This window comes from Lolium perenne, chromosome 6 (genome assembly GCF_019359855.2).
Source record: "Lolium perenne isolate Kyuss_39 chromosome 6, Kyuss_2.0, whole genome shotgun sequence".
Classification (NCBI taxonomy): Eukaryota; Viridiplantae; Streptophyta; class Magnoliopsida; order Poales; family Poaceae; genus Lolium; species Lolium perenne.
The window spans coordinates 272,854,487-272,865,030 of record NC_067249.2 but is presented as its reverse complement, the minus strand read 5'-3'; the positions used below and the strand labels follow the sequence as shown (position 1 = coordinate 272,865,030).

Below are 10,544 nucleotides of genomic sequence, written 5' to 3'. Positions count from 1 at the left end.
GTATCCTTTCATCATGATGCCTTGCCTTCTCAACTTCTCTGCACGATTCGACAGTTTTTGAGCACCACTTCCTCGGAAACCGCGGTAGCATTAAACCTCCACTATATCCCCTTTATTTAACCGCGCCAAGTCAACTCTGCAGCGAATCCAATGGCGGAATCATCCAACGCCAACGCTACGGTCTCTGGTCTGAAGGTAATCCTTAACTGCTCCTCGCCATCCAAGTAAGTGTTAGGACTAATCAGCAAACACTTGAATTAACGTCCTATTCCGTTATTAATTTAGGTCTCAGACATTCTGCTGCAGCATCCTTCTCTCCCAAATTCTCTTTGTCTTGGCCCTCGTTCTTCCGAGAGTCCTGCCCATTTGATCTCTTGCGAGGCCAATAGGATTCCCTTTGTAAACCAGAATCTGGATCTAACTTCCTGGGCCGACTGCTTATGAGCCTGGCCTAATCCTCCTAAGGATTGGGTGTCATGGTACAGTAGAGTATCCAAAACTCACCAAGCCATATGGGAAACTATAGGAATAGCCGATGCTCTATCATTATCCTTGTCTCCCCTTGAGAAGCATGAGAACCTTCTGAAAACCATCGGATACTTTTGGTCTGATGCCCTGAACTGCTTCATGTTTGGCCACGGCCCCATGACACCAACTCTGCTGGATGTGGTCATGATCACTGGTCTAGACATTGCATCCCCAAGCCCCTCTGCTTTTATGCTGCCAAAGGTCCCTTTTACACTCTCCTCCAAAACAGAGTGTACAAGCTGGGGTGCCTACCTTAGACGTCATATGAAAACCAAAGGCCCTGTGACCGAGAAAGAACACACGGCCTTCCTGAATTTCTGGCTGGAGCACTTCATATTCTGTGGCCCTTCACTTGCCCCAACCAAAAATTACCTTTCCCTGGCCTATGAACTCGCCAAAGGCACTCAGCTTGGCATCGGCAAACTATTCCTTGGAGAGGTCTATCGATATCTCCAACTGATGTCTGTCAACCTGTTCTCCCAAAAGACAGTCAAAACAGGAGGCCCCTGGTGGTTTATTCAGCTATGGGCCCAGCTGTACTTCCAAAACCAGATCCCAAACTCTCCACCTTTAGCCACTTGCACCTTCCCAGATGCTAATGGGAGGCAGATCCGATGCACTAGCTACGGCCAGGCTCTATGTAGCCTTCCAGGTGGCAAACTGATCCCCAAGGAGGCATCAGAGTGGTTCAGGATTTTCTTCCAAGGCCTGGGCAATCCCCTGTTCTTTCCTTACACTGAATCTGGAGATTTTGAAAATCCAGTCTCCTTCAGGCTAGACAGCTTTGCCGATGACCCTAGCACTCGGCACTTGTATTCCTTCATGATCCGTCCCTGCTTCCTTCCAGTTGGCATGAGCACCTCTAACAGGATCATCAAACCTGGTTATGAGTCTTACCAGCCGGTCGTAGTAGCCCGGCAGTTTGGTCTTGGGCAAGTATCCCCACATTTCTTCCTTCACCACTTGACAGAAAGCAGAGCTGAGTTGCCTGATGTCCTCACCGGCCAGAGGTGTTACTCCTTCTTTGATGCTCTAGCTATTCCAATCCCTCACAACCTCCGTTTCACCTCGTCAATCGATGGTTTTGAAACCTGGTGGTCAATGTGGAAGACCCATGCTTTCAGAAGAGCTCTAGGACCGTTGCTGAAGCAACTGGATGCTGAATATGATATTCCCGCGGAACAGGTACTACTACTCACAAATTTCTTGCAGTGGCTTACAATGATTGTTTGTAACCTGGCTCTATTTCCTTGCAGCAACAAGATGGTCCAGCACCTGCGCAAGCTGACGGCTCCCCCTTCAAATTCCTCCCACCGGCTCCGGTGGTTCTCTTCTGCAAAAGCTCACCACCCTTGAAAAAGGTTGTGATGCAGAGCCAGCTGATTTCACAAAAATCGGCTCCTAAGAGCAAAGCATCTTCTGGGCCAACTGCCCCCCGAGCTTCAATCAAGGCAAGGAAAGCAGTCAGGAAAGTAGCTGCCAGGAAGACCTCGAAGCGCCAAAACCCTACTCCCGCTCAAGAAAGTTCGCACGTAAGCTGATCCATGCCTTGGCTAATTTCATCTATCCTTCTAGACTTCTGCAACATGCTTGTATTTCTTTTACAGACCTCCACCGAAGAGAACTCCAGCGAGGAGACGCAGTCCAGTCGAAGGGACTCGAGCTCAGGCAACTCTGGGAAAACCACCACGCAGAGCCAGCCAGACTCGCCACCGCCGGCTTCCAAGAAAAGGTCAGCTCCCGAACCTTCTGCCCTCCAAGCTCCAATCAAAGCAGGGCTACGCACAAAGAGCCGATGCATCAAGAGAGCTCGCAAAGAACCGCAAGTTTCTTCAGCAAGTCAGGAGGTTTTAATTACTCCCCCTGGCTCATATCTCATACTAACCCATCGCTACTCGCATCGGCTAACCACTCCCTTTGCAGACTAACGACACGTCTAGTGGAGAAGTCGAGGAGGTACTGATGCCAACCGCCACCCTAGACCTAGCACCCTCCAAAAGTGTAGCTGACAAAGCTGCCAACTTAGCCAAGCCCACGGCAGAAACGCAAGAGCCGATCATTTCATCATCGGCCGTTCCTCTGGTCTTAGGAGAGGTACACTCCTTTCCCTTATCTCTACCTTTCTCTTTCGCTGCATACTGACGCTGTTCTCGTTTGTTTGTCAGGGTTGTGACCTCTCAAGCTTGCTAACTTTCGACCCTGAATCAATTGAACCAGCTACTTCCAGGGTAAGCGAAGAGCTAGGACCCAGCACTACCAATGGCCAACTCCAGCGCCTCAAGGCTTTGCTTTCCTCCTCAATTGAGGCATTGGTTGAAAACCCCGAGGAAGTGAAAGGCATTCTTGAGGACATTCAGCCCCATCTCCCGGTGACACTGCAGGTGAAACTCTGGCCAGTTGTGACTCTGTCAGCCTTCAGGTCAAGGGTGAAGTTGGCTCGTCAGAGAATCGACCTACGCCACGCCCAGCTTCCGTTGAAAGCCGATATTGCAAACAAGTGCCAACGGCTCAATGAGAAAAAGGCTGCCTTGGACGCCAAAACTGACACCTCTATCAGCAGCACCGAACTTGAGACCCTGCGCAAGGAACTGGAGGATCTTGAAGAGAGGGTCAGGGTAACCAAACAGCTTATCCAAGATAAAGAAGCTCTCATTGCCCACTCTCAAGATGAAGCAGAAGGCCTCAAGGTTGAACTGAAAACTGATCTGGCCGAAATACGTGCTCTGAACAGACAGTTGGTGACAGGCAAGGATGAAGATGATGAGACCGAGATCGCCGAGGTGGATCGTGTCCGTGCTGACGCCCTCCATGCCCTCGAGGCATTCCTTCAGTAAAGCCTCTCTATGTAAACTGATAACTGCTCAATTGAGTTTGTACCTCTAGAGTCGATGGCTGTGCATCGGCTTTTTAGTCTAAAGTCGATGTCTGTGCATCGGCTGTATTTTATGTCCTGTTGCTTCGCATATTTTTTACCGGCCGATTCCATGCATCGGCCCCCATATTTCACTGTCCGTCATCCCACATACTTGGGAAATATTTCTTGAGATGCTGACCATTGACAGCCACCGGGAACTTCACGCCGCTCAGTTCCTCAAGCATGTATGCGTTACCCTTTAAAACCTGGTCGACTCTGTACGGACCGTGCCAATTAGGAGACCATTTACCATATGCTTTATCCTTAGTCCCTAACGGCAACACAGCTTCCCATACTAGATCACCAACCTGAAACTCCTTTGGTCTCACCTTCTTATTGTATGCGCGAGCTACCTTGGCCTTATTCTCTTTAATCTTCTCCAATGACCAGAGTCTTAGTTCCGTTAAATCCTCAATACTATCACTCATCAAAGCCGCATACTCTTCAGATGTTAGATCATTCTGAAACGTAACACGTCTCGATCCAGCCGTAATTTCCCAAGGCAATACGGCTTCTTGTCCATAAACCAGCTGGTACGGCGAAGTTTTTATAGCCCCATGACATGACATACGATAGGCCCATAAAGCTTCTGACAATACTTCATGCCAACGTCTAGGGTGCTCGTCAACTTTTCTCTTAATCAGCTTGATGAGGCTCTGGTTGGACGCTTCAGCTTGCCCATTAGCTTGAGCATAGTATGGAGATGATCGGATCAACTTAATTCCCATGTCATCACAGAACTTTCTGAACTCTTTAGAAATAAAGACCGAACCTCCATCGGTCGTAATGGTTTGAGGAATCCCGAATCTATGAATGACATGCTCTTTCACAAAATTGATAACATCTTCCGACTTTACCTTCTTCATAGGGACGGCCTCCACCCATTTAGTAAAGTAATCTGTAATGGCCAAAATCCATTCGTGGCCTTTGCCCGATGCAGGATGGATTTTGCCGATCATATCCATGCCCCAACCTCGAAACGGCCAAGGCTTGATGATAGGGTTCATTGCTGATGCCGGTACCATCTGAATTTTCCCGAACATCTGACACGCTTGACACCCCTTATAGTACTTGAAACAATCCTCGAGCATGGTGGGCCAATAGAACCCCGATCGCCTGATCAACCATTTCATCTTATGAGCCGACTGGTGAGTCCCACAGGCGCCTTCGTGTACCTCGTGTAAGAGCCGATTCGATTCGGCTGGTCCCAGACATTTGAGAAGTAACCCTTCCAAGGTCCTGTAGAACATGTCATCTCCTATAAGCACGTATTTCATGGCCTTGTACCTTATCCGTTTAGGTGCCCCCCGAGCCGGATCTTTCAAGTAATTGAAGATATCGGCTCTCCAGTCATCTGGCTCCAAGGACTGTACCTGAACATCGTCTCCACCTGCTATCTCCTTGTAGCCTGAGGCCATCTGTGCGAGATCGTTGGCCTCTGTGTTTTGCGACCTCGGGATCCAACTGAAGTTTATGTACCTAAACTGTGCCATCAGCTCACGGCATTGCATCCATAATGGGAAGAGGGTCTCGCTCTCGCACTTGTATTCTTCCGTGAGCTGGGAAATCACCAGTTTCGAGTCTCCAAAGAGTTCCACTGCTTCTGCCCCGGCCTCCAAAAGCAACTCCATTCCCTTGCGTATTGCCGCATACTCAGCGACATTGTTGGTGCAAGGGGTAGGTAGCCTGATGGAGAATGAATATGTTGCCCCCCGGGGCGACACGAGTAGAATGCCGATGCCGCAACCATCATCGCAAGCCGATCCATCGAAAAACATGGCCCATGCACGCACAGACAGTGCTGCTATATCCGTGTTGATTCGTTCAGCAATAAGATCGGCCAACGCCTGTCCTTTGACTGCTTTCGCAGGCTGATACCGGAGATCATACTCCGATAATGCAAACATCCACTTACCGAGTCGGCCTTTCAACACAGGAGCCGACAGCATATGCTTGATGACATCTGATTTGCAGATGATGACGATCTCCGCTGACAGAAAGATGTAGCGAAGCTTGGTGCAGGTAAAAAACAGGCAGAGGCACAACTTCTCGATCTCAGGGTACCTAATTTCTCGATCTTTCTTGACTTCTTCTAAAATTTCGGCCTTCATTTGTCGTGCTCGCTGTTGGAACGGCCGAAATCCTTTCTTAAGAGGGAGCCGATGCTCAATGATGCTCCTGTCTAACCCGGGCATTTCTGTATAATCCCAGGCAAAGCAATCTGGATATTCCTTCAACAGAGCTATCATCAGGCCCCTCAGATGTGGGTCTAGCTTTTTGCTGATAAATGTTGGTCGTGGCTTATCCCCAGGACCAATGTCAATTTCTTCTAGCTCATCAGCTGGTGTAAATCCATACCCTAGTTTTCCGTCGGCTGCTAAATCGATGCCGAACACAGGTAAAACATATGGGGAGGATAGTTTGGGTCGATTGCTGGAATCGGCCCCCCTTTTGATTGTATTGCTCAATGAAGGTGTACAACTCATTTGTGCTCTACTACGGGAGGAAGTCTCCCTATTACAACTACGTGGCACGCTCAAGGTGAGATCATTGCTTTTTATTTTTTGGGGCCGATCGCAGGGATCGGCCTTGCCACGTACGTTTATTGATTCTGGTCTTACTACTCACAAAGCGGTGGATAAGACCAGCCTCACCCCGTTTTTTGTAGCTTCGATGCGCTCACAGTCGTCCAAACTGACTCCAGAAATCGGCTCTTGGTCGTCTGCGTCCCAAATATTCATGCCAGCTATTGAGATCTCGACTGAGTCATCCGCATAAACGACCTCCACTTCATCTCCATCCCACTGTATAAGGCATTGGTGCATTGTGGATGGAATGCAACAGTTGGCGTGAATCCAATCCCTCCCTAGCAGGACAGCGTAGGTGCTTTTGCTGTCGACGATGAAGAATGATGTAGGGATGGTTTTACGGCCCACGGTTAGATCCACGCTCAGAACGCCTTGCGTTTCAGATGCTTGGCCATTGAAGTCGCTTAGTGTGACGTTGGTTTTGATCAGATCCGCGTTAGAGCGTCCCAAACGCCGCAGCATGGAGTATGGCATTATGTTCACTGCCGCCCCCGTATCAACCAGCATCTTGCTGACAGGCTGCCCGTTGATATAACCTCTTAGGTACAGGGCCTTCAAATGTTTGTAGCTCTTCTCTCGTGGCTTCTCAAAGATAACTGGCCGTGGGCCGCAGTCCAACTGCGCCACCGGCGCTCCTTCGACTCTTGGAGCACAAAACTCTGATGGAAGAATGAACACCATATTTGTGCCAGCCGATGCCTTCGCATCGGTTTTTATTTGCTTAGGGCGCCATTCTTTCTTCTGTGGACGCATCTCAGTGTCCAAGGTTTGTTGAATTTTCACGGCCAGATCGGGCCGTGCCTTCCTCAGCGTGTGCAGGTATTGCGCCTCGGCTTCCTCCAAGCTACGTAGCCGCTGAACCCTACGTTTTTGGGAATGACTGAGTCCATCAGGACACCACCTTGGCCGGTGGTATCTATCTTCTTCCTCATCTTCTGATTCCTCGAAATCTTCCTCTCGAGATGACTCAGCTTGTCTGTTCTGAGGTGGGAGAGGCCCTAGACGTTTGAACACTGAGACTTCACCCGTGTCTTCCTTCTGCCGTCTACATTCCGGGCAGTTATCGATTGTAGGCAATCGGCTCATACCTGAATCCCAGCAGTGCTTAAAGAAAGGACAATCCCAGTGTCTGTCAATGTCTTCCTGCTCTCTCAACCTTCCCTTAGCGCGACGCTCATACCCTTCGTCGTCTCTGCCACACCGACGATATTTTCCATTGTCTACGTCAGACTGACGGTACTTTTCGTCGTCTGTATCGTACCGCCGGCGTCGATCGTACTGACGCTCATATTTGTTAAGGAGATGTGCGGAGAGTGGTCATTGATACCGCACATTTCTCACTTGTTCCTCGGTGATGTACCGTCTATCATCGTATCGGGGCCGGTCGCGTGGGCCGGCCTCTTCCTTTTCCTTACCACGGGGTTGACCGCTTTCTGTTTTATACCTGCTATGGTGGTATACAGGCCCTGCCATGTTAACACCGAGTGAGAAATCCAGCTGACGCCTTGTGGGTTGATTATGCTCCACCATGTTGACGCCAGGAAACGGTTGTGTGTCCACCTTCATAGCAAACTGACCAAAGATCAAACGGCCTTGTTCTATCGCCGTTTGGATCTGCCGTCGCAGCTCTTTACAGTCATTGGTGATGTGGGTGAACGAGTGATGCCACTTGCAGTACGGTCTCCCGTTCAACTCTTGCGCCGTAGGGATTTTATGTCCTTCGGGTAACGTCAGCCGCTTCTCTTTGAGCAGTAAGTCAAATATTTGCTCAGCTTTGCTTACATCGAAGTCGAACCCTTTTGCTGGCCCTTGTTGTTTCACCCACTTGCAGGACATGGGGTCTGCCCCCCGAGCCCATTCAGCCACGGCTACTTCCTGGTCTTCTGCAGAGTCCCCTACTTCTTCTGTCTCGACCAGGCCTACCGGGCGCCTGAACTTGTCTTGGTACAATTCTGGGTGGCGCTGCTCGTACAATGTTAACTTCTGAGCCATGTGCGCCAGTGAATTGTATTCGACTTGGAAAGCTAGATCCTTGATCGGCGCGGCGAGGCCCAATACCGCCGCATCGATCGTTTCTTTCTCAGTTAAGCGAGCCGAATAACATCGGTTCCTGACAGTTCTGAAACGCTGGATGTATTCCGCCACCGTTTCTCCACGCTTCTGCCGCACCTGAGCCAGATCGGCAATGCCAGCCTCAGTAGCTTCTGAGTGATACTGAATATGAAATTGTTCTTCCAGCTGCTTCCACGTCCGGACTGAATCTGGTGGCAACGAGGTATACCATCCAAAAGCTGGTCCTGTGAGAGATTGCGCAAAAAACCTCACACGCAATGGGTCTGACGCTGAAATCATGCCCAGCTGTGCCAAATATCGGCTCACATGCTCAATTGAGCTAGACCCTTCTGATCCATTGAACTTTGAGAACTCAGGGAGCCGATATTTGGGCGGTAGTGGAATCAAATCGTACTCGTTGGGATATGGCTTGGAATAGCCGACCATTCTCCTCTTTGGCAGGAGGCCGAACTGGTCTCTTAAGATTGTACTGATTTGTTCCATGGTATTAGCTGCAGGAGCTGAGTTCTCATGACTCGTTCCGGTGGCATATTTAGCTAGCCATGCCTGTTTATCAGCGTCTGCTCCAGGAATCCCCCCTGCTGCCATCTGATTCGTGCGCGCCAAGTTATTGCAGTCCGGCACGTACGTGCACACGTATCCGTGTGGGATCTCCTTAGGTGGCTCTTGCAGGAACTGGTAATCGCTAGGATCGCCTCCAATCTTGTAGACGACATATGCCGGCGAACCTGGCGGCTCTGGAGCTGCAAGTGCGAAGGGCAGTTGTGGTCTGGTTTGGAACGGTATCTCTCCCTGGTGAGTTCCTAGGGCAGGCCCTGACGGAGAGTACTGATGCTTCATGATCTCCTGAACTACACGAACCGCAATACGCTCGAAAGCGTTTACCAGGCTCTCAGAATGACGGTGTAGCGAATGAGCCACCATGTAATTGACTTCCTGGCGCAGAGCTCTGGTGCGGTCCTCCGAAGGGATAGACAGATCCACTTCATCGAGAACGCCTTCAGGTGAGAACCCCTTCCAACGAATGCCATGTTTACGGGTCCTCTCAAAAGAGCCGATGAGATCGGCTTCGAAGACAGCTTTAATCTCATCATATTTCTTCTTGTGCTCCTCAGGCAGTTCTTCGTACGTGATTGGTGTCTCCGCCATTACAGCTGCAGATGTCGACGCCGTTGCTGTATAGCGTCCCACCGGGCGTGCCAGAATGTGTTGCCTGCCAAAACCCACCGGCGAGCAGCGACGAGCAACACGAAGAGCCGGGAGGCTCCCAGGACTGCTTGTGGGCCCTGGTCCCTCGGGCGACGGCCCGCAAAAACTCCGGCACACGTCCTGGCTGTTGCGAGGGCGTGCCACCTGACCTATACCTGGTCAGGAAGGTGATGGATTGCTTCGATTATTCTCCTGCATGGTAGACACGTAAACATTAAATCCGAGCCTCGATCGGCTCTCAGGTCTCCCTGTGAATCGGCTCAAGGAGCCGATTGTCCCATGATCCGTATTAGATCTACGATCACATGGGGGTCTTGCTTCATCAAAACCAAGTCAAATTGACCTACGTCAGTCTAGTGTTTTCACCGCATAACTGGAACGTCCTACACGTAATTGAGCCTGGTAGATGCGAAAGACAACAGAAAGCTAACCCTAGAAAAGGCCTAAAAACCAACATAGAGTCGATTCTCGGAACATCTCCTCTAGGATCGGCAAACCATACCTTACGCACTGCTGGATCATTCAACCCGTTTGCAAGGCCTAATCATGCGGATATCAAACTAATCCTTGAAGAACAAGGAACAACCATAACAGATCAAATCTACTAAATAAAGATCAAGCAAGTTGCTACCTTTACACCTTAAGATAGGTGCAAAGGCAGCTAGATATGGAGGGACAACATAACTAAGCAAATATCAAGAAAGCATCGATGTTAGCCCCAACATATCCATGATAACAGTATCACTCGCCCTCAATAAGGCTTCAGTACGAGCAACACAGAACAACGAATAAACTGGTACTGCCCAGATCGCAAGACGCGATCTGGGCAGCATGGCGCTTACCCGGAAGAAAACCCTCGAAACAAGGGGTGGCGATGCGCCTAGATTGTATTTGTTTGTGAACGTGATCGTCCTCCTTCTCAATAACCCTAGATACATATTTATAGTCCGTAGACTCTCTAACTTGGGAATAATCCCATCGTGTACGAGCTAAACTCTATCTTTCAATTCTAACCGACACGTAACCTACTATAATTTACAGATACACGGGCAATCTAGCCCAAACCCTTGTACGAGGCCGATTCATGAATATTTCCCGTGCATAATTTCCAAGCCCATCTCAATCACGGCCCACCTCCTGGCGTGGTTAAAATCTGGTGATAACACATACTCGATCTTTTCTTTTTTCTAAAGTAGCCCCCGAGCATTTGGTCAAAAACTTGTATTTGATCA

At 49.7% G+C, this 10,544-nt stretch overlaps 1 protein-coding gene across 2 annotated transcripts; it reads left to right on the top strand.

Annotated features, from left to right (window-relative positions):
* The first annotated feature begins 286 nt into the window (after positions 1-286).
* Positions 287-3,492, top strand: LOC127326783 (uncharacterized). Of its 2 annotated transcripts, none has more exons than XM_051353578.1 (2): positions 287-2,622; positions 2,694-3,492. In XM_051353578.1, exons 1-2 carry the CDS (start codon positions 2,491-2,493, stop codon positions 3,360-3,362), a joined length of 801 nt encoding a protein of 266 aa, XP_051209538.1. In that variant the 5' UTR covers positions 287-2,490; the 3' UTR covers positions 3,363-3,492. Both variants share the same exon structure in this region; 1 of them encodes a protein (XP_051209538.1).
* Positions 3,493-10,544: the final 7,052 nt, after the last annotated feature.

Excerpts from the sequence above, each read along its gene's own strand:
- LOC127326783 (XM_051353578.1), top strand. The coding sequence starts at position 2,491 with ATGCCAACCGCCACCCTAGACCTAGCACCCTCCAAAAGTGTAGCTGAC. Across the intron at positions 2,623-2,693 it reads TTCCTCTGGTCTTAGGAGAG|GGTTGTGACCTCTCAAGCTT; the intron begins GTACACTCCTTT and ends TTTGTTTGTCAG.